The following is a 25,423-nucleotide window of genomic DNA, read 5'->3' on the forward strand; positions in this document are numbered from 1 at the left end:
TTGTTGCTACTGAAAGATTAATGTTATCTCTGCATTTAAGTAACCCTCATATATGGCCAAAATTAGACTGTAAGAAGTCCAATGGTCTGGGAGTGAAATTTTTTTTAGCAGCAGTCTACAAACACACTGCTTGAGCAAACCATCTGGGTCCCAAGGGAATGCTGCCCATTCTGTGCACTGTAATGATGCTTTCCATGAGCAGTGGCACCATCAGCACCTTCTGCATCCCTGCAGAAATACATCAGGAAAGGATAAGTCAGTTCCTTAACTTTTACTGGGCATGGTGAAGCCTTACTATTAAAAATTACGTGGATGAGAGAAAGGGGGAAATTGAATTCATGGAGATAACATCCAATTAGAATATAGGGGTTCTGTTCTTTCTTTTTTAAAATGCCATCCATGCTATATCAGTGCTGCGTTCTGTTACTAATATTTTCTATTCTTCCTCAAGCATCTGTATTTGTCACTTATTTTGTCAAGTGTACTGCTAGTTTACTGTTCATTCTTTCTGGCTGTGGAATGAACAGAGAAACATCTATTTCACTTCCAGTTCTTATATTCCTGGGGTAGCCTCTGATTCCAGACATTAAACTCAATAAATAGAAAAACCAAAATCCAAAGACAGCCCTGTGTGAAAGTGCCACTACTTGGATTTGAACAAAACTGCATAGTAATTTAAATTAATCAAAAGAAAAATGTGGGAAAATTTCTCTCATTTACCAGGTGCAGTCACAGAAGTCTCAAGATTTCAGCAAGTGTTCAATAGATTATGGATCAGGCCTGTTTTATAACTAAATTTCTATAGTAAATCAATATTGCTGGTTAATTACATTGATAGTTTACTATTGTGATTTTAATACTAAAATTCATATTGTTAAAACACGATGCAAAAATTAATGTAGATATTGTATTGCATCACAAAATAACTCAATCATACAGCTGTTGTTGTACATGAGACAATAGCCATTAACATCTGATGGACAAGTCAGGGTATTAGAACAGTAACTGAAAAAACAGATGACCTACTGCTGTTTTCATGCTATTTAGGCCATCATGTAACATTGTAGTATGTAGTAAAACTGAATTTATTTTAAATGTGAGACTAAAATTAAACATCACTGAAATCAAGCTTCAGGGTTTGCTTTATCAGTATACATTGACAAGAGAATTGGTAAAGTACTCATGCTCAAAAAAAATTAACATTTTTAGAGACATTCACAGAGACTGACATGCAAAACAGTCTTCTAAGCTCATGACCCTCAATCATGTTGCACAGGGTAGCTTATTTGCCACCTGTACTTGGGTTTTAGTTCCTCTTTCATTGCTTGCACAAAACTATTAATACGCAAACAAATATTTACCTGGAAATGCTTCAAACACTTCTCTTTTACCACAGACTATATCTTTGAGAGCAAGCTGGCTTCTATTTAAGACTTATTTCTTAAACTTTGCAATTTAAAACTAACTTCTCTTTTCTAACTAGGTTATCCCTGAGCAGGAATTTCAAGCACTGCAGAGCTAATAAACCTCATGCAACCACACACATAAACCCCACAGAACAGCACTGCAGGACTCATTGTGTGATGGCACAGTTTTACAAAAAACCTTCCCAAACAGGACAGTTTCCATTTCTTTAGGACAATCCCATCAGAACTTTCAGCCTCACCATCTTTTCACATATTTTATTTTCCTCTTTTTAATATTGTTCTGATTGGGTCTTACTGTTTTTTTTTTAAACTACTGGCTAAGACCGTGCTTTCACAAAATTCTGAAAAAAGCACACCTCTCCTGAGAACTGAACAGAAATGTTTAGGAAATATTTATTCAATTAGCTGCACGGAAACATCCAAAACAAGTTCACAGTCTGTATTCCTACAGATCAAAACTGCTTAACACACAGTGCCTTTTTTTGTTTTGTTTTGGTTTTTTTTTGTTGTTGTTTTTGGTTTTTTTTTTTTTGTTTAGGTTTTTTTTTTGTTTAGTTTTTTATTTTTTAAATTGGCTGTTACTGCTTTTGTTCATTCCTGATGCTCTGTGCAAGGAGAATGAGCCCACTTCCCCTTCCTATCTGGCTAACTTCAACAGAAGTTGTTTTGTGAGTACTTGTATACAAAGGATGCCAGACTGAGTCTTTTCTGTACTGCAGTGAGTATCTTGCTGCTGCTACTAATGAAGAACTACGTGCTGAAGTTTCAATGTCATCCTTCACATATTGTACCAAACACCCACTTGCAAAGAACTGAACCCACCCTACATCATCATTTTTGACTCAGCTTGCAACTTTGTCCTGCAGACTTAATTTCACTGAGATTCACTTGCCCTTTCCCCAGTCTGGATGTGAGAAAGCCGTCTACAACCCTACTTTATCACACACCAGACAATAGGTAGGACACCATAGTTCAGCAATAAACATTTCACACTAATAGCATAAAAGTGACTGACTGGTTATTGCTTTGTTGTTCTTCAGACAAAGAACTCCCTCTTTCTCCTCTCTCAATGCAGACAAAATAATTTCTTTGTGACCAACACAGGAAAAAGAGGGATAAGAGGGCTTTATGCCCTGTCAACACCCTTCAAAAAACCAGTGCTTTATTTAGGGCCCAAGCCTGCTACAGTCCATGATCTTCATTACTATCTCAAACATCTCCCCACTGACACCCAGCAAGACTTTCCACTTGTGGGTCTTAGCCCTCTGTGTTCTTCACAACTGATGGACATAGAAAGTATAAAACCAAAATTAAAACTACTTTTCTTCAGATACACTGAGTATGGACACCTTCTGTATGGCAGTAACATGAGAGCAGACCATGGGCATTCTGAACAATTGTGCTTTGGCATGATGTCCTTGGCAAAAGAGGAAAGGAAAGGAGGAATACTTTTAAAGAGGAGAGTTCAGGCTCATACACTAATCATTGTAAAAGGAAGAATAAGGCAAAATGGTAGTTAAATTGAGATAGATTACTTATAGACTGTGTGCCAACCAGTGTGCACCAAGATGACACTTTTTAAAAAAAGAAAAAACATTTGGACAACTCTCCTGCACAGTTCCTGGCTCATTTGGAGATCCTGTCCCAACATGACCTCAGAAGGTTCTCGGTGCCTGGCCAACACTGAGAACAAGAAACACAGAAGCATTAATTTAAGACTATATTCAACAAAGACCTTTGTGGCCTGTAATCCATGGGCTCACAGTGATGCATTGGTTCAAACAAACTGAAGCAGAATAGTCTTACAGTTGCAAGAGAAACTAATGATTATCAGCCACTGTGACTAAAACTGGTATTAATTCTATACATACTGTACTGATTTAAAGTAAATGCATGTGAACACTTGGCAGAAATAAAGGGGAAAATAATCTGTTGATGGACAAAACACTGACTTGTGTTATAAGAGGAAAAGAGGAGAAAGAAAAGACATCCTCTAATGCAAGAGGTTCAGGCTATTCTTTTCCAAAAATGTATGCATAACTACAAATGTTAACACCTGCTATTTTTGAAGCAACAGCAAATCCCAAAGTATTTTACAAATCAAGAATATATTGACAAAAGGAAATAAGCATGGGGAGAAATCCAGTAGAGTGATGTTGTGCAGTAGTACAGGATGGGAAGTAACATGAATACTTTGCATCATTTGAATTAGAATTTCAGGCATGAGTCCTCTCTCTCTAGAGAAAGAAAAAACTTCAGATTGCACTGCCATAATACACTAAAGCAATGGGGGGCAGTTAGAGATGAGAATCGGAAGGTTTTAATTGTTACAACTTCCTATTTAGACAAAATAAACCAGAAAAAAGAAAGTACTATCTCCACATTTATTATATGGGAAGCCTGTCTGTTGAAGTTTGAAGAGTGCAGCTTCAGATACACAGAAATATTCAGGAATATGGAAATGGACAACTCTTAAATTACTTTATTAAAGTTCTACAAATCTTCATTTGAAGAAGGCTAAGCAATCAGTATTAAGCAAATAAATCTCACCTGCGCCTATCTAAAGCATTTATTAAACACAAAGCTGAGGGTGAGACACTGAAAATGGTTAATGCCTGGGACCTTCATCTCCAGAGACCTGGGTTCAAAGCCTTGCTTAGGCCACAACGAAGCCCATTTAGAGATTTCACAAGCCAAATTCAATAGCTGTTTCCCTGAAATACTGGCTGCATCTTTCCTTTTATTTGTAAAATGTATCACTTCAGCACTAAGATCCATCCTACTCGTATGCATTTTCATCAAACAACCACTTCACATTGGCATAATTGGCCACCCCTTTTCACAGGAGGCCCAGGACAGAATAAGCAGGCTGTAAGTCATGCCTAATTCACATCTGCAATAGAAACTGGATGAACTCTGCAACTGGAGCCTTGCCTGCCATCTTCATCAATCCACTTCCTAATATGATTCTCATCACGTTCCTGCAGATCTCTGAAGGGGGTATTAATGTAAGGATTACTTCTATTAAAAAAGGTTGTGATTTAACACCCCAAATCCACATTCAAAATATCCTAATAGCTCAAGTTTATCCAGAAAACAATGAGTAACAACTTCTGGAAAATAAATCTTAGGATTCCTTTCTATGATTGTCTTATTGTTTCTCCAATGAAAAAACTTCTGCTTTAGGAAAGGAGAAGAATTAACTTCTCTTTCCCAGAAACATCTTTGTTCCCCAAAATTTTCTCATCATCACCTTTTCTAGAGCAGAGACTAATCCTCATTTTATCTCCTAAAGAAAAACAGAGAACCACAAAGGAGAACTGCAGCATTAATCCATGAATGACTGTAAAGCTGGTTGATTTACTAGAACTACACTCTGCAAAAATACTACTGTTGTGTTTTTCTGTTGTTTTGTCTGAGTTCTGGCCCTTTGATACTCAATTCTGTTTCTTAAAATACCAGCCTTAATTCAGTTTTTACACTTCTATTCTGCTCCATCTAGTGGATTATTGATTTTTGCAAGGAATGCTGCAACAATAGTATTCTAATATACCATGCTGGGTTAGCTATTAGGACAAGGGACCATGTTCAAATGATTATTTTTTTGGCTTTAGATGAAAGAAATTAAGTCACATTCCTGGGTACCTGGATAAGACTATAGGATTCTGGCAGCGTGTTCAAGCAACATAAATGGAAAATGGTGTCATTTAATTATATCACTGAAATGAGACTAAGTAAGGGACAGGCCTTGATTATAAGGGACAGGTGGCAAAATTTCTCCTGGTGCTTGCACAATTTACTAGGTCAGTCCTGGGGAAAAAGAAAATTCCATGCCTGTGTTGTTTCGCTAAAACATCAATATCCTCCAGGCTTCATAGCCTAGATTTCAGAGTTTTCTTCCTGCTCTTGGTGATAGGCAAAATGAAGTTACACACTTCATAAGCTGCTTTGTTTGCATGAGGGGAATAGTTTTATTCAACCAATTTCCCTTCAGTACACTTACAACTGTGGTGGGCTTTTTCCAGTGCAGTGCAGTTTGCAATACTCTTTAAAGACTGCTGAGCAGGTCTTCTACTAACTTTTCAGAGAGGTGTTAAAGGTAATGAGAGTTTGATTGATGAGAAAAAAAATTAGGTAATTAGTCCACCCTTATGTATAGTTCATTTCAAATCAATGCAACTTTTAATGGTAAGAATATTTGTTTTCTTTTCAAAAGCAAATACAAAAATACTTAGCCAACAAAAACCCCTGCATCAATGAATTGACAGTGTTTGCTCATACATGGAATCACTGGAACCAATGATTCAAAGATAATGCTATTTAAATGTCTGGTAGGCGAGGTGTAGGATGTATGCTCTCTGAAGCAATTTACAGCAGAAGAAGGAAATATTAATTTACTCTCCCAAACCACAAAAGTTACTACGTTATGCTTGGTTTCAATCAGGAATCTAGCTGGCAAAGCATTAAAAAAGGGTCTAGAACCACAAAACCCAAAAGTTAATTGGAATATTAAGCCCAAGGATTTCCAAATAATTGGGCTTTCTTTTTAATACTAACTGCTTCTAGTTTTCTTTTCTTTCTTCTCTCTAACAAGATAGGCAGCTCCAGTAGTCAGTTATAAGTGGATGAGATAAGACTAACTCCAGATTGATTTGCTTTTCAGGACTTTATTGTAATAGTATGCAGCCATATAGCACTTTTTATCAAACAATCTTGAAGTGTTCCATAAATATTAATTCAATAAGCCTCACAACATGCAAGTGAGCTCCATATTATTGTATCTATTATATTTTTGCTGGAGGCACACTAAGTAGAAGTGTCTTGCTCTGGAATAGAAATTAAGTCTTGATTCCAATCATCTGATTGAATCACTAGAATTACTCACTCCATGAAAATCCATCTGTCCCCAGACCAAAAGCAACTTTGTCATTGACTTCCATAGAGCCATGATTTCATGAAAAGACAAAATTCTTCTTTAGTAATTTGCAACTAAACACTACTTTTTAGGTTCAACATCCTGCATTAGTTATTATATCTTCATGAAGTTTCCTCCTAGAAATAGATAACTGACAGAGAAGCATAAATATTTAAAAGATTTTAAGTATGTACACAAGTGACCTGATACATGGTAATAGCTCAGACAATATGACAATATACACCTTCGCTCTGTGATTCTGTAATTCATGAGAGTCAGAGTTCTGACTTTGCAAATAGAATTGCAGGCTTAATTTTCAGAAGTGACTTCCATTTTTACATTCACAATTTTGCAATCACTGTAGTTGTGAGAACAGTGATATGCATTAAGGTAATTGATTGTGCTTTGAAATCAAGTAATCAAATGAGCATCAATTAAGGCTGCAAATGTTTGAAGCCACGGAACTACAAAGCAAAATTATTTTTCCTTGTAAGCTTCCAGCAAAATACACTAAGCAAAACTCTGTCTTCTTTCTGGATCAGCCTCACAACAGATATTTAGTGAATATATTTAAGATTCATTTTGGGTGATAAATTAATTTAATGATTGAGGGGTCTACATGTGGACTTTTTCTATTCCAATATCTCATTTTATACTTAACTAACTCCCACAAAAAGATATGTAGCTCCTATGCAACACAGTGCCTAGCTTCTTCCATCTGACCCACCAAATGGAGCTAGAACATGAACAGAGATCCAGGCTTCCTGTACAAAGCATAGAGGAAGGCAGGCTTTCAGAGCAGAATATAAATGAGTCAACACACACATAGTGCTGCCACCTACATCTAATTTATGTGTACAATTTATGAGTAACTTTCAGACCTGTGCTTCCACCAGACTTCCTGGAAATGCCTTGCTCCTTTCAGGACTCTTGGCCTCCTATTCCATTTCTGCAGGAAGGTAGGTCAACATGCCTTTTCTCCAGCAAACTTAGATAGTTTCTCTTAAAAAATATAACCTCAGTTCCCTTGGTTCAGAGCCCCACAATGAACACTCTCCTCTATATTAGGAATGAAAAGATACTCCCTTTCCCCAAGCTGGTTGCTGCTGAGGCACTGCAGTGGGATCAAAAGGAGGGCACAGGAGAAGGCGACTGCGGACACTGTGCGTGGTGTCCCTGTGCCGAGGTGTGGGGGGGTGCTCTGAGGATGCCTGCCACATCAGGCCCTCAGGGGACTCAGAGGAACATCCCTGCTTCCAGAGCGAAACAGAAGATACCTTGTGAGCTGTTCAGACCTGTCAAAACAGACACTCCTGCATTTGCACAGAAGGATGATGCTGTAGATGGACAGAAATTTTAAGGGCACCCTAGAAACTACAGTGGTATGAACTCCAACTCCTGGGAAATTCCACTATTAAATGATATCCCAGGACTGCCACTATGGATGAAAGCAGATAAATTCCACCAATCTTTTCATTTTGCATAAATGGAGTATATAGTTTTTTATATACTCCAGTTATATAATTCTTGATGATATAATTTTTGCTCGGATTGTCACTATACATGCAAAACTCCCTGAACCTCAGGTAATCATTTAACATCCCAGATTAATAATAAAACAACAACAAAAAAAAAAACAAACCCAACCTGACTATTTTTGAGGTCCAAGAAAAGGCAAAATAACTTTTCAAGATCATTTGACTACTCAACCTGAATCTGCAAATACCTACTACAGCAGATAACGTTTGGTACTTTACTGATTCCAGTGAAACTACCAGGAAAATCCCACCCCATAATAAGTGTTGGCAGCACCACATTCTGAAATTGTAAACTCCCGAGGCACAAACCTGTCTATAAAACTCTTGGACATCTAAGATTCTATAAAAATAATAATGCATTCAGCTTTATGCAATTTTCAGCTGAAAATCAGTCAATCCCTCTTTCTCTGCCCTCCCACCTCCACACAGTTACCACAGAAATTTTGTTATGCTAGGGTAATATATATTTTTAATGCAAAATTTCAACAGGAACCATTTTTATGGTCTACTAATAAATCCTTGAAAACAGGGATTTATAATGGAAACAGTGATGGACCCTTAACTACAGTGTATGCAACCATAATAAAAAGAATTAATGTAGTCAATTTGTACTACTGTTCTCAGAACAAAAAAAACCTCTATTTCAACAGCAATCCTTTCAACAGCTGATTGGCAAGCCTGTCCATTTCTACTCTGCAGTGTTGTCAGTTGTCTTCAACATGATAATGAGCCTGTCACCATATTCAAATAGCCCTGTGACAGCATGTTTTGTGAGCATGACGTCCACTGCAAAGGGTCTGTCAAAAAGCACCTTTCAGAAAATGAAAAGAGAATGCTTTTCTGATGATAAATCTAATTTCTTCATAGCTAAAAGAGTGAGATTTTTCATCTGATTTTGTCAGTGTTGTGTTGCATTTGTGTCTTCAGATAATCCTGTATTCTGACGCATAAAATTTTAAAGTTGTCTGTAAAGACAAAGTGAGAAATAATAATATTTTTGGAGTTCACTGGAGGCTTTGCATAAAACTGCAGTACTGCTGGCTTTCCATCAAATTAAAACTGGAGGGGGGAGGGAATGGCATGGAAGGGTAGCTTGCAACCAAAAGCAAATAAGGCTCCCAGTAAAGATCTCAACGTCTACACACTCTAGGGTCTCCACTCTTCTCCAAACAGCCTATTAAAAAACCTCCCTGCTCTGTGTGGTCCTAGTTAAGTACGACCAAGTTGCATGAAATTCTGGTGGCAGAATAGAGACACAGGCAGAGCTTCCAAGCACTGCTGCAACTCAGGAGCGTGTGCTCCACACACTGTATTTCACATTCAGCTGCCACTAGTGCTACCTGTCAGCTGGGGAAATTTTCACTGAGAGAAAAATTTGAATATTTTGGCAACACAAGATTCCTCTCCATTTGTCTAAGCATCTTCTGTTAATATCAGTGGAAAATACAGAGGTACACTGAAATACAGTGCCTTATTTTCCCTGTTGGCAAAATCTGCCCTTAATTTCAATTCACCTTTTGGGTTACTTTTCACCAGTAGCTGATTGAGGAGTTCACATGTAAAGGGAAGTGTTAAAAAGAGAAATGTAAAACCCAAATGAACAAGCAATAAACCTTTCTCTGTTTCAATCACTCGGTGAGAAAGGGGTGGACATGGCTGGACTTTGAAGTCCCAGGCTGAAAGACACATTAACCTCAGAGCAGAAGTTCCACTTCTAACTGTGCTTCTAACACCACATGTGACTTTTACTAAGCAACTCTTGTTCTCTTTCTCTGTGGTTTAATATTGTAAAATGGGGCTATTACTCTACACATCACAGGTGTTCTCTAAAACATATAAAAAATATTCCCTGAAAAAATTTTGACAAGCTCATGACCATGACACATTTGCTGCAGAAAAATCATGCTACACAAACCCAAGGTGTTTCAAAAGTACTGAAAAAGCTTGTTTCCTTAAATATGGTGAAAAACAGCAAACCTGTAGCATTAGGATGCTAAACATAGACTTCTCTTACTAACTACTGAATAGTATCAAAATTAAGTATTTTACTATTACTACCACCACGTGTTTTTCAGGCCACTAAGAATATAAGGTTGACAAACATACATACCTGTAACATAGGGTTACAGCCTAAAGGCTGCACCTGAAAGAATCTGATGGGATTTGTATGAAGTTAGGAGCACACAGATACTACAGGTGTGAAGGCACAAATTATCTTTACCCCTTCACCACCTTCAACATTTGTCTTTGAAAGGACTTCTCTGCTTTTGTCTCCCAACCTTCTTTTTTCTCCTTCTGCTTACACAGATGAATAAATACCAATATTTATTCTGCCTATAATTCATGATGAAAATTATGAGTGAACAAGGAATTTGATTAATTCAGGTCTACCAAGCAGAAATAAGACAATTTTACTGGAAGTCTATTTTTTATTTTGTTAATACAAGGAGACCTTAATATAGAGGATCTATGTTTTAAATTTGTAATATACAATATGGTATGCCAATCTTGATTATGTAATTTGATACACCTGTAACTGAAAAATATGCAAAGGTAGGATTACTAAAGATTTTTTTTTAAGTGAAGCCAACTAGGCACTATGCAGCTTTAGACAGCACAAATGGACAATCAACATTAAACATGACTGATTTTGAAATTCTTCATTGCTCAGCTGGAGGGAAGTATTACAAGGCCAAAAAGCAGAGCTATGGACAGCTGGCTTTGTGCAGTACCAGTTCTCTGCCTCAATTTTCAAGCCATTCATTTCTTGTGGGGGGGGTGCGTGGGGGAAGGGAGGGGGAAAAAAGCCAAAAAAAAAAAAAAAATCTAAACTAGGCCGTACAAATGCACAAAGAAAGCTTGGGTCTCTAGGACTTTCATTGTCTCAGGGAGTTGTCACCACCCTGAACCCTCATTAAAGCTGAAGAGATGCAGGAGCGGCATTAAAATGAATGCAAACCATTTGCCGCAATCTTCTGCTCACACCACCTCCAAATGAAGGCAGGCATTGCATAATCCAGGCAGCTCGAGCTCCTGACAGGTGGATGATTTATGCTCATAGTCGGAAGAATCGGAGAGCCTGCAGAGGACACAGCGTGAGCAAGGTGGTGGCGAGACAGATGCTCTCAGTGGGCTTGCAGAGGCTGGCAGGCTCCAGCTAGCTCAGGTGCAACTTGAACACTTTAGTACTGAACTCATATTGCCTGGATTCCAGCACAGCAAGATACCATTTACAATATTATGTACAGTAGATATACTATCAAACCTATCTGTGTGCTGTTTATCTATGAGTGTGTACACACACACACGCAAAATAATACATATGTTTTTTCTATTTGCATTTCAACTTACTGTGTTCACGTACATTTTGCGTGTGCATATTCTCCATCGAAAAAGAAAGGGCAGATTAGGACAAATTCTGCATTGTTACAGCCACATAGCATAAGTAAAACCACCGAAGTTGAACAGATGTAAGTGGGGGAAGAATTTGGCACTAGCTTTCAGAGAACAGGGATGGATCTGGGATACTGAAAATCCTTTCAGTTTTAAGAGTGTCTGAAAGCTAGAAAAGAAAATAGCCAGAGGAAAAATCAAAACACCCACAGGTCCAAACATAGTGGGATATTCTCATCACTTGTAATATCTATCTGTAAAGCAGAAAAAAACACCCCAATTACACTGTTCTGCAAAAAAAGCACAATATTAACAAAATATAATGTAAATGACCCTCATGTCATCTACTTATATCTTTCAATGACATTACTTCTACCGCCTTATTCAGGGGTATTTAAAAATCCCACCCAAAACTGCAACATCATTTCCAACCATGTAATTCAGCTTCCTTTTCAAAAAGGAAGTAGAAATGGGGGCTTGACTTTTCACTCCTGTAAGCAAAAAACTGGTATATTAAAATAATACATAAATGAAAATACACACGTGTGAACAAGACCTTGCACACATTTATGCCACACCTCTGTTTTTTCCTTCTTTAAAGAAAAGGCAAAGCCAGGACTAAATTATCCTACCATAAGCACATCAACAAAATAACAATTCACCTGTCTCAGACCCTCCACATTTTCCAGTGAAATCTGTCACTTAATTAAGTATGTAATTTTCAGGGGCAACCAAGGAGTTAAAGCATTCAAATGTGCACACTGCAGGTTATCTGGGTTGAATCTGAGACTTTGCTGACTCTCAGCTCCTTTCCACTTTAACAGATGGGGTCAGAGGTGAAACTGCAGACGAGAATTAAAGACACATACATCCCTTTAATCAGATAACACATTCAAAGACTTGCAAATTCCCAAGAAGCCACTTTACAGGCACGTGGCATGGGCTATTCCATAAAGGGGGAGGGAACAGTGAAGAGGGAAAAAGGACTTATTTCAGCTAACCAGCATTAAAAAAGGAAATTAGAGAAAACAAATGGAAACAAAATGGGATGGATTGCTAACATTCCAAATGCTTTCTCATTGCACACAGACCTCCCTAGAGAGGAGCACTAATGTTGGAAGCCTTAACATTCTGCATTCAAATGCTTTTCCTAACTTCATTAATTAGCTGTGTTTAAGAATACTTCCATAACAAGTATTTTAACTGGAGATGAGCTGAAGCATCCTGCCAGGATGGATATCTCCAGCAATACCAGGATGCCCAGAAGAAATACAGTCATTCAGCCTGACTAGTCAGCTACCAAAAACCTCAAGAAATTCATGATTCTCTCTCCCACCTGGCCAGAAAAAAAAACCTGCTTGGAGGATATGTGCTCACAGCAACTATTTTCACATCAGCATTCTTCTGATACAATCATGGTTTGGAAGAGGAAAATGAATAGAAAGTCATGAAAGTGACAGAAGATAAAAAGAGAAAAGAGAAGGATCCTTATGTCATCTTAGCTACTCTGGGGCTTTGTTCTCCAATTACTTCATCTCTCTGTATTTCATGCAGGATCAAGCAATGGCCATGTGGATCCACACTCCAGCAGATGGAAGACCAGCAAAGACTGTGGCTGTGAACACCAGACTCAAGAGGTGTTCCAGCTTCTTTCTGTCTGAAATACAGTCAGAGACTTGTACTTTGGGTGATGTTCTTGAGGGCTGTTGAGAAGGAAGAGCTTATTCAGTCCCTTATTATCTCAGCTTAATTCTTCACCTGATTTATAACTCAACAGAAACTTTCTAATACATCTTTGAGCAAGAATGCATTTAAACTGGTATTATAAAACAGACTGCTACTTTTTAAGGGAAACATTCATTTTCCTTTTTTTTTTTTTTTTGACATTTAGCCGTCTATTCTGTCTTCAAATTGGAAACTTAAGAGCTTTCATTAAAAGTTTGACAGGGAAACCAGGAAGTGGCTTGTGACCTGAAAAATCAATACAGAGGAAGACTTCTCTTAACACTTCACCAGTAACATGCAGGTACACTTGGATCCAAAGTGCATTTATGCCATCTCTTAAGTAATCTAACCATAACTGATACCATTTCCTATCCAGAAATGCAGTTCTGGTGACTTAGAACAAGATGCTCTTCCCAAATGTTATCCACTGAGATTGACCATGCAATGAAATCTCAGGTGCCCACTTATAAAGCTTGGATTGAACTACAGAAAACATGAAAATGAGACAGAACATAGGAACTTCAGATGCTGCAGACCACTGTAAACACTATCTGGCAGACTGTCATGAAAAGCAACATGTGACTGTACAAGTGTTGAACAAATAAGACTGATCTGTTGATTGATTCAGATCAGAACAAAAGATGTGGCTCATCTTCAGTCACCCACCCATGGAACTGAAAGGAGTATTAGAAAGAGACAGGGCATTGGTGAAGTAATTTTTACATTGCTGACTAAAGGGAGTTAAGCTTATTAAGGGACAGTATCACGCAGACTTCCTTTTAGAAAGTATTTCAATTTTTCTAAATTAAGTATTTTAATCATTAACTGTTTTAACATGGACTGCAGGAAGACCCCATGCAAGCAAGTTGTATGGAATGTTGATTTTGGATCTGCTACACCAAAACTGTAAATCATCTTAGACCTGATGATCCTGAGATGTAAACCAGATACTTAAGAGAAAAACAGATACACGTATTAACTTTGCTGGAACAATAAAGAGCAAAAAGGAAAATATTGATATTATTCAGTAAGTGTATATATTTAACATAGCTGTGTTTGACTTTCTCCAGAATCATTTATCTAATAAAAGACTATTGAGGCTTAAAATAAAACTATGTTTTTTCATTTATAAAGATTAATAGCTATATTAAGCAACTACTGTGAGCACAACAGACTCCTCTCATAATTTCCCTTTTCTGTCATATAAATATCCAAAGAAAAGAAAACAAAAAAGAAAGAAAAAAAAAAAAAGAAAAAGCTGGTTAGATGAGATCTATTATTAGAATAGCTAGTAAGCATGGCAAAACCTGACAAAGAGACAATTCATTCCAGATGATCACATTTATTTCAGAATTCAGGCTGCTGACTTTCAACCACAAAAGCCACATTACAAACACCAAATGAAATAATATTCCAACTTCATATTCCAGTGACTCAGTGAGTAGAACTGGCAGAGGCTTACCATTTGCAATAACTCCTCAGCTTATAAAAGGGCAATGACTGGTCAGAGAGAAGACTGTGGCTTGGTTATATTAATGTCTAAAATCTCACGTTGATTCTAACTTTTTTTTTTTAAGACAGTAGAGATTTAGAAGTGTGAAATATTTCAGAGATAACACTATATGAGATCAGATGTAACAACTGCAGGTGGAAATTTTCTTGTTTCTCAACACATTTATTGCTTTGACTGAGTGAAGAGGCCAAGAGAGTTCCTCAACCACTCAGCTTTTCAGTGCCAATCCATCTCAAGTGGCAGAAATCTGCCTGTACACCTGCCACATGGGTTCTAGTTAACAGCATCTGCATCATTTCAGCCCTCACCCCAAATAATCCTACCATACATCCTGTTGTTTTGACAAAGGTTTTACACAGCCAGAGTCTTAGTGAGGAGCTGCAAGTGCTACCCAGGCAAGGGCTGAGTAAAATACAGAAAGGCTGGCTCCAGAGTGGCACTTTAAGAGATAAGGATATGTACTACCTTTAAATGCATTTCTACCAGAGATCCTACACCCATTCTACCCAAGCAGGGGATGTACAGGTATCTGCACAATAGAAACAGAAAGAAGTGAAGAATACAAATTACATTAATGTTACTCTTTACAAAATGAGACTTATTTAAAATGAGGCATGACCCATGTGCAAGAATTCAAGAACTCTGCAATAAGGGGCAGTACCACATTTGATGTGTGTGTTTATGGGTGGCAGAGACCAAGAATGAAAGGCAGCTACTTGTCTGTGAGATCATGGGAAAAGTCCTGCATCCTTCAGATTTGTCTCTTATATTGCTGTCACTATACTTCCAGTGCATAAGCAAATGTTCAATACTGCATGACAAACATGTTTTGTAGACAATGGAATATTTTCTAGAAAATACTGCTTCCTTATTTTAGGATCCAAAGAAGAAATATGACAAATGAGGATGTGCAGTTAACCACCTCAGATAATGATGAGAAAATATTAGTATAAAGTGATTAATTTTTAGTAGTAATTTAAGTAGTCTCATGGAACTGCAGAACCTACTCCTTCCAATTCTGAGTATTGTAAGGTATGTGCACTAAGAAAATTGCAGTAAAATTTAATCCTATTCAGAATCCTCCAAACTCATTAACAAAAGTACAAAGTAACTTTAGGTTGAAAGTATTCTTTGCTTGTCTGACCCTGCAAACAACTGCTGTCACTGGGATTCTCAGCAGCAACGATTGTGTGAGCAGACCTAACCTAACAGTTAATCTCAAGGAAGCTGCTGTGAGTGAGCCAGCAAACAGCTCTGACCTCAGATTTGTAAATGTTAACACAAAAATGTCCCCACTTATGGATCTGTGTAAAGCCAAGAAATGTAAACAGTTCTCAAACTCAGACTTACAAACAATATTGCTTTCTCCACATCCACTTCGTAACTTCTCTTTTATGCAAGGGGAGCATTTGTATAAATGGGCAGCAGTAAAACAAAAATTTACGTAGAAAGAGAGATATTTTATTTGAAGACCAAGTCCAGTGAACTGCTGGGATATCAGTTTTATTCCCCAAAATATTCAGAGACAGAACACAAACCAGAGTGGCACAGCACTGGAACACAAGCACCATGAAAGCTTCTCAGGAGGTCAACACTTGGTAGGAGCTGTAGGTGCTTTTGTGTGACTTGAGGAAAATATCCACATCCCTAATATTTGCTTGTTCTGGGGTATTTTTCTAGTGGATTAATAGAAATGCTAGTTGCTTGAGCTGACTATAAACACTAACTTGAATAGTTTGTCCTTCATCAGTTACGGAGAGTGGATAGTCATGAGCTGCATTTTAGGGCAGACAAATTGGGCTGTCAGTTCTAATGTGTGAACTGGGCTATCAGGTCACATTTTGGTTAGGAGCAAAGAAGCCTACTTATGAACACCAACAGCACTTAGAGATTAGCTTCTATTGTTTCCAAGGAGATTTAACAGGTCCCAGTATATATTAATCCAAGCACATGCTGAATGGAAGAAAGAAAGGGAGTGCAAAGGGAAACGGGGAAAGAAAAAAGGGAAAGGAAGAAATAAAAGTGAAGGAAAGGGAAAATAAAAGGGGGGAATGGGTGAATAGGGAAGGAAGTAAAGAAAGGGGGAAAGGAATGAATAGGAGAGGAAAAGAAACACTTCAAAAAAATATCTGCACTAGAAACCAAACTCCTTTATAATACACTGAAACATAGAAGAGAGCTGAGACATCAACAGAAGACACACTATGTTATCTCTTGATGTTATAACACAGGAGGTTTGTTTAATATCCTGCATTAATGGAGAAGCTCCTTAAGTGTAATATTACGATAGAGAGCATAAGAAATATCACTGAGGTCACTGCTGCTCTATTAACTGTCATCCTGTACAGAAATATTTTCTTTGAATACCATTAATGCTTTCTCCTTTCCTTTGTTCTGATTTCTAAAGACAGCAGAAACTAAAACTTCGTCCACAATAATTTCTGCTTTCATTTTGGCAGACTAATGGTATTAGACTTGTAAGAGAAATTTACCTTTGCAATGTCTGATGCACAGGTCTTTTCAAAAGAGATGTTGTTATAAGGAATCCTATTAAGCAGGCTTTTTCACTACCCTCAAATCATAGGTGATAACACAATTTTAGTCATAAAGAAGATTGCTTAGTTTTATTTATTATTTTGAGAGAGAATCCATTAATCTGCTCCTCTGCATATCACGCATCTCTTTATGTAAGACAAACTCAAGCTGCCTGTTCTCCTTGCTGTATTGGATTCATTTTCATAGACTGTCAAAGCCAGAAAGGATCAATATGATAATTTAATCCGATCTGCTGCTTAACACAAGCCAAAGATGTTCACACAGTAATCTTTCCATAATAAACTCAGTAATTTGTGCTTTAAAATACACATATCTCTTTCTAAAAATGTACTCTTATATTGGTATGTATAATGTATTTTTATATTTGTAATGAAATCTCTCAAAGTGTGAAGCAAAATATTTTAGAGACCCTCAATTTTAGCATGTTCAGAAAAAGTGTAACTCATGTGTAATAATCTTCTGGTTCATTACATGAGCATCTAAAATGTTCAAGCATTTTTAAAACTGTCAGTAATTGCTTTTCTTCAGATCACAGCTAAAGAAAAACACAAGTCCAGGATTTCTTTGCATAACAGATTCTAACTACTTCTTTACCATTTCCCTAGGGATGCTGAGGTCTCTAGGAGGGCCTGTATGAATTTTCAAAAAACCCACGCAAACTAATGAATGAGAAGTGTTGAGGGCTACTCATAGAGAAGTGCAAGTACAACATGCAAACTGCTCTGCTGTGATTGGGAAGGGTCACACCTCAAGTCAGCACCACCAGATGAGAAGCTCAGAGAGTTTCTGTTCATTTTTAGAACCCGAGTGATGGCTCATGTACAAGCAACTGTGAAGATTCACAGACACAAAAAGGTATATTGCTGATTTCCTCATAGCACAGATTGCTAAACCCACCAAATGAGCAGCAATCTAACACAGCTCTAAGAGCTTCCATTAATACTTGGTGAAGGTCTGGCTTCTCATTTGTAATAGCAGGACTAATTAAACTGGAATTTTGTTACTCTGCCTATTCTAACTGGGTACCAAGTGACTGACGATAATTTGTAAAGACCATCCATTCCTAAGGAAAATACAAATACACTTACATGAAGTGACCCATGCCATTTTATTTTAGTATACTTTACTTTTAATATAGACTTCCATTTTTACCCACGTATCACTCATTTAGGAATTAGACTTTCTGTAATAATAAGCAATGCAGATCAGCCACTGCACAGAGTCCATAACAAATTCTGAAAACACATAAATACCAGAAGTGCAAGATACATGGGAGATGTTTTGGTATCAACAGTCCTGTAAGAAATACAAACTAGTACTGCACAGAACTGTGAGAGCTAAAACAGGATACAATATTCCAGATGGTCTAAAAGCTGCATTAGTGCCACTCAACAGATTCTTCTCTGAACTGTAGTTTTTAACCTCCCTACAATACAGGGGTAGGTAGAACTCTATAGAGAAAATTAAAACATATGGAATAACCTCTGGTAAAAACAGTTATACAAATGCTCCATCTGAAACAAAAAGTGTTTTTATTTTGGAATAATTACTCCATTGGAATTATTACACACAGGAAGCTCTTAAGAGCAAGATCTGTCCTATAATAAACTTGGAATAATATCTTCTACCACAAACATATGCTAGTAAATAATCCCACAAATATTACTAATAGGCATATAGCACTAATTAAAGATTAGAAGTTGAATTCTACTCAGATCACCTAGCAAGAGGAAAAAAAAAGTCAAATATCTACTTAAGATTGCCCATACCATCTTATAGTTCTACATTCAATTTTTCTTCTTAGAAAAGAAAAAAAATCAACCCCTTTTTCTCAATCCAACTAGCTATATAAAAAGGGAAATAGCCAAAAAACCCAATCTTGCACATGAACACAGATTTATTTCTACCACCTGAAGCAAACTAATCACTGGCTTCCAAAAAGTTTGAAAGGCCAAACTTAAAAGACAGATTATAACCCAACAGAACTGCAAACTCCTGAATCTCTTCAAAATGTTCATTTTTAAAAAGGGCAAATTGTTGTACATGTCTCCCTGCACCCTTTTATCAATTGCAATATTATTTCAAGAAATCTCAAGGGATGTATTTGAAAAGTTTCTCCCCTAGACTATACAAGAATCTTTAATGTTGTTTCAGCTGTTCTCAGGAATCTGAGACAACCCACCAAAACATAAGTGCAGTCAAAGAAACTGCATTTCAGTAGAAGAATCAATTGTGATAATTGAAAACCTGTTTTTTTGTAACACTGACACAAAATTAAATATAGAAAAATGTAAATTTTCTTCTTTGAGTGCAATGTATTCTGCTTTGCTGCTAATAACCCTTACCTAGAAAAGTAAATGAAAACACAACACCTTCATATTTGTCCTGTGCTTAAAAGCTCATCAGCCTCTGCTGAATGTTACAGTATGAAGTAAAACATCCTCAAAAGCCATCCATAGACCCATTCATGTTTTCAAGTAATAGTCCATGGTCTAAAACAAAATTATGTGTTCCTCCAGATCAGTCTGTACAAACTTTTTTATTATATTCAACAGGAGATGCCAGGGCCTCAATCCCACTCCAGCCCAGCCCAGCATGGCATTGCAGTAGAATTCCTTCTCTGACTCCTGGCCCACATCTTACAAATTATTAAGAATCTTGATCTAGGTGCTGCTGGTTAAGCCCCACCAACATCCATGAGAATATGTACAGAAAATGCCTACTCCACATTGTACTTCATGTGACCAGAAATCCAATTGCTTTCCAGGATTTGACCCTAAAACACAGCCTCACTACCCTAACACCATTCTCTTGTCACATAAATGATCCAACATGCAGATGTTGAAAGGAAGCCACTCTATATACTTCTTGTAAGTGGTTTTTGGACCTTGCCCTACAAGCCAAGCTAAAACCCAGAATCTGTTTCCAGCCACTGTGATTACTACCACGAAATTCATATGACAATTCACAAAATGACAATGTAGTAAAGTCCTTTCCAATGTGAAAGGGAAGCACAATATCTGATAATTGTTTCACTTTGGATTACATTTAAAAACTGTTAAGGATAAATTTCTTCAAGAAAACTCTCCACAAACAAGGTAAGATTTCTGGAGAAGATGCACCCTGGCAGATGTGTTGTTCTTGTAAGGAATGTGATGCTCCTCTCAAAGCTGCTTAAACTTGATTTTATTTCAGGTCTGCAACTAAATTTTTTTTGTAAATAGATTTAGGCTGTCAATTTCCAGGCATGCTGTGCCATCAGCATGTAGAGACTGCTGTGACAAACGTGGAGGCTGCAGCAGCAAATTTTATTATAAACTCGTAATTGAATTGAACAGGTTTACATTTGAATAGATTTACTGCAGCATGATCTCTGACATGCTGCATGGGACAGAAATCCTTGTCTGTACATAAAGAAACACTTGAGATACAGCAAGAATAATTTCAGCTTCTTTTAAGTCCATGCTCATCAATAAATTTTTACCACTTTACACACAAAAGAAGTCAGTATATTATCTTCGTTAATTCTGTACATAAAAGATGTGGTCCAAGTCAAAAACTCATCTCCAGACTTTCCCATAGGTTAAAACAACAACACCCATCTCTAAAACTACCTTTCAACAAGAAAAAAAATAATTACTACAAGTACAGTCTTACAAATGTGCTGTGAATCAGAATGATTTAAAAAGTGGCCACTAAAGGGGGGGGGGAAAATAAAATGCCCTTATAGGTTCTTGCAGGTTGTTATAATAGGTGGTAGATGAACAACACTGTATTTTCAAAGTAATTAGTTATTTTGCCATTTAGAAAAAGGTATGTACTTTTAGAGCAGAAAATTCATGCAATTTTTATTAAAAAAACTTGTGGGAATGATTTGAATCCATGGGCAATGAACATTTAAACAAAAAAAATATTACTCACAATGTACATCTGTATTATCTAACTAAATTAGCTCAGTTAACAAAATTGTATGCAGAAACAGTAAATCTGCACACAAATTTGCTCAGATAGTTACTTATTTGTAGAGGAGACAACTTCCTCTTTCAGTCCCAGAAGCTGCACACAGCCTACATTTTTTTAATATATGTTAATGGATGCACAATAGTGCCCTCAAAATTTAGAGGAAAAGGATTAAATCAATTCACCTGTATGTGCTCTTGGTAGCACTGTTTCATTTTCAAAGAAGTTGCTCCATGTATATGTATATTAGGTAACTAATGATACACTGTTTTTTCTTAATAAAAAAGATACTAAGAAGCACATTCCCTTTCAAAATGTGCCACCCCCAGCCATCCCTTTCTTTTTACATTTTATCTAAGCTTCATAATTTCACTTTCATGTAACTGCTCCTAGAGGTCAGTTATAGGAGCATTTTGGCAAGTAAGAACTCTCCTATCACCACTGAAGAGAGGGTCAAATCCTGCCGTTCTTACTGAGGCAATATCTCCATCGAATCTGACAGGAGTTTTGCTCAAGTAAGACTAAGGACAGCAGGATTTGGCTCACAGGATCATAGCATCTGCCAAAGCAGTAGCACAGAACAAGGTTTATTCTTAGTAAGTATAATCCAATAAGAATATGTCTGTAGGTACGTGATAGGCCTGATTTGCCCATCATCTCACCACTGGTCTATGCTGTTTCTTCGATTTTTACCCCAAGAGCTGCATACTTACCCTGTTTTGCATTACCACCAACTCATTTGCAAAAATCAGTTACTAAAACTGAGTTTTCAAGCACTGACCAAGCAAAATTGCATAGATTGTTTTGAAGTGGTTGCTTAACACAAAGTACTCTCCACTGGATACAATACTTAAGAGAACACTGTGCTGATTATATTTCAAATGTTTATCTAGTTCAGAAGTCCATGGCATCTTTCTTGGTGGTGACAGTGCTCTAAAATAACAATGCACGTAATACATGCGCTTACAAGTGTATTCTTGCATATACATTAACAGCAATGAAAGTGTATAGCAGGCAACCAAGATTTGAGGAATCATTTCTTTGTGTAACATAGATGAAGCAGGTTACAGGTAAGACAGCACCATTTCTTGAGTATATTTTCTTGGATTCAATATCTTCAAAATATAGCTGATGAATTTAAACATTCAATATATACTTACAGTGAGGGGCAGGGGTCCTCGGACGCTTTTAGGAAAAAAAAAAGGGGGATAGATTCTCCTCTTCTGCATCCCATATTTTGCTCCAGTGTAGTTAGAGTAACTTCAGTACACACACAAAACACTTATACTTGTTTAATTTAGAAGTAACCTTTTCATTTTTCCTGATGGAATGAAGACTAAATAAAAGGAAGGCACAGTATGTGTTTTGGTTTTCTGCCAGAACAGGGACAGAGTAACAGTGGATAAAGAATGGAGGAAATAAATCTTTGAGAATTCTGATGGTTATTCTATCAGTTACTTACTGAAGGAGATTAAATGCTGAGGTGCATTTTGCTGTACTACACAAGATTATGAACTCTATGTGATAAAGTATAATTTGATAGCCTAGAAGCAGATGTCAGAAAGAGCAAGTATGTATGAAAATAGCCTTTGCAATAACTGATTAGAACACTCACCAGTCTCTCTTCTTTCCTGACTGCCCTACAGTTGTAGCAAGTGTTTGCAGAGAGATACAGATTAAGGTGGTCAGTCTTACCTTCTTTCAGCATGCCAACTTTTAGACACTTCATGAAGCGGCAGGCTTGGCAGGACTTGCGTCTGCGCTTTGTGATTTCACATTCATTCGTTGCTGGGCAGCTGTACTCTATGTTACCTGTGATGGAACAGACAGGGGAAGAGGTGTTCAGAGTCACTGACTAACCAAAACAACACATATACAAAAGTACTCATACAATTGGCCATTGCATTTCATTTTGGAATGTACCAAGAGTAAGCAGTGCTACAGAAAGGAAACGCCTCTCAAGTAAAAATAATTAGCTGACTTAAAAGATGATGTTTTTTTTCACCCCGTTTTTTTTTAATCTTGACATCTCTATTAAAAAAAAATATACAAAACCACAATTAATGTGAGTCTGTGTCTCACTCCAAATACTGTCCCTAGCAAAATCCTTCATGTATGTTATTCCTGCTGATAGAAGAAAGACATTTTGTCATTTATTTTCTGTACCAAGCCACAGGTTCAGGCTCCTTCTCTGAGTACTCTTTCTTTTCCTTTTTAGCCAATTTCATTGGTCTCCCTTGGCCTAAAATTCAAAAGGAGGACTGCTTTACTGCATAATCAACTATAACAGGTACTATGGACTTTCACCTTTCTTCTTTCACTACAGCTGGCACAGAGCATCAGGCAGGGCTCAACAGGATTGCTACCACCACATCTAGCATGTTCTACAGGTGCTAGGCCAGGCCTCTGCTCCAGGACATCTCTTCTCTCCATACTTTCAACCAAGTTCTTGTACTAAGAGGTATCAGGAACACGATCAATCCTGCCAAGGTGTCAGAATAACAAAAACTGGAAGAGATGCTTGCCTTTGTGCCTCTGCTTCTCCCAGGTCCCCTCTTAAGGCCTACAACAAGCTTGAGCCTTAAATGTGAGCCCTCCTGAGCAAAGCAGTCTCTTTTTTAATTTGTTGCTACTGCTTAATTCATACTATTTCTCCTCAAAAAAAAAAAAAAAAAGAACAGAGAAGCCTGAGTAAAATACATGAGCAGTTTACATTTTTAAAATCACATCTTTGGGTATCCAAGTCCAAATGCGAGAACATCTGTTCTCTTTTGCCCTAGTATCACTGCAGTTTTCACAAAACAGCTTAGCTCAGCTTATTCATCTGCCCAGCCATGCATCCTATAGCCCAGCACTACATCCACGGTGACAGACTTTGCAACAGCCAGGAGTTACACTGGAAACCGACTTTTAAATAAAGTATCTTCCCGATCAGTCTGTCACATCTTGCTTTAAAGGTATTTCTTTATTTTCTAACCCCTTCCCCCTGTGATAAAGTGCATTAGTATCTTAATGAAAATGCATTCTGTTTATTGCCCTCTTGGGAAGCAAGAGGTCATCACACCAAATGCATAAATTGTCATCAGAGACAGTCTGAGCATAATCGCAATTTTGCTGCTCCATGTTTGCTGCACTCGGGGTCCATCGAAGTCCCCTGAAACATGCACAGGTTCTAATAATTAGCATAGAGTCTGCCTGGGACCACAGCATTGATGAAATATTTCAGAGTTAATCACACTCCGTAAACACTGATTTATATTGACTACCTTTCTCCAGACTGATGTCTCCTCATTAAATATCACATTAGTGGATTGCAGGATTGCACAAAGACTCAAATGCTCAGCAACTGCTAATTCAACAGGAAGTAATACTTAAACCACTTACATCTACTGAAAATTGGTTAAGTATTTATGATAAAGGAGATCTGCATGGCAAAATGTGCACTCTGCCAACACAACCAGCACATTTGGCACAACCTTTTCAGGCCTTTGCTGGCTTTCTTCGCCCTGGACATTACTGCATGAGTGAGTTAGCAATGCTGGTGAGTAAAACAGATCTTAGTATGTCTGCATGCTAATGACAATGGTCAAAGCAATTTAGTCCTTTTCCCCTTTCTTAGCTGCTGTGGAGAAAGCTATTTAAGAAACTGAAGGATATGGTGGGTAGGGAATTCGGCATAACAGTTCCTGCAAAAAGTCTTTCCAATACTTATTAGAAAAGTTAGGAAATAACACTTTTGGAAGGATAGGTAGAAAATGATGGCAAGGATAAGCTTAAAAAAGGATTCACATTATCCTCTCCTTCTAACAAGGCATTCTTAGAAAGGCACAACCATTACTCAGAAGACCTTCAAAGCTTTCACAAATTGTATCTAATGAACTTCATTATACTACAGAAATAAATGTATTACCATCCCTATCTTAAAAAAAAAAAAAAAGAAACAGGAAATCAGAAATGCTTTGCACAAGATCAAAGATACCTTTGCACAAGGTCAGAAACAATCTTGATCAAAACACAAGACCAAGATTATAACAGAGAACTTCAGGAAGCAAAGCTCTCTACCAGGACAGGTGGAATATTTTCACTGTATGAAGAGATTCTGTCCCAAGATACAAAGGTACAGGTGCCAACACCAAGAAGTAGTATTCAGAACCAGAAAGATAAATGCAAGTGCTCGTTTCATTACACAGACACTTCCAATCCATATCCTGACATTTCACATTTCTGCAAACTATGCAACAGTATGCAGAAGGCACAGTGTAACTTACTTTTCCTGCAAATTCTTGACACCTAAAGAATGCTAAAAGGAGCTATTATTCTAGTAACTTGGATTCTAGGATTTTAGCTTACAGGGGGAATCACCTTTCAATTTAAACAGCTTTTCTTTAATGACTTG

At 37.4% G+C, this 25,423-nt stretch overlaps 1 protein-coding gene across 50 annotated transcripts in view; it reads right to left on the reverse strand.

The window, feature by feature from the left end:
* Positions 1 to 25,423, reverse strand: part of ESRRG (estrogen related receptor gamma) — a 371,594-nt gene that overhangs the window by 87,579 nt on the left and 258,592 nt on the right. For all 50 annotated transcript variants that reach the window (XM_077781879.2, XM_021547567.4, XM_021547568.4 and 47 more), the window contains one exon: positions 22,723 to 22,839. In XM_077781879.2, coding sequence (XP_077638005.1) covers positions 22,723 to 22,839 — 117 coding nt within the window. The remainder of the gene's footprint in view (positions 1 to 22,722; positions 22,840 to 25,423) is intronic.

This window comes from Lonchura striata, chromosome 3, assembly GCF_050655825.1.
Source record: "Lonchura striata isolate lonStrDom1 chromosome 3, ASM5065582v1, whole genome shotgun sequence".
NCBI classification, from domain to species: Eukaryota; Metazoa; Chordata; class Aves; order Passeriformes; family Estrildidae; genus Lonchura; species Lonchura striata.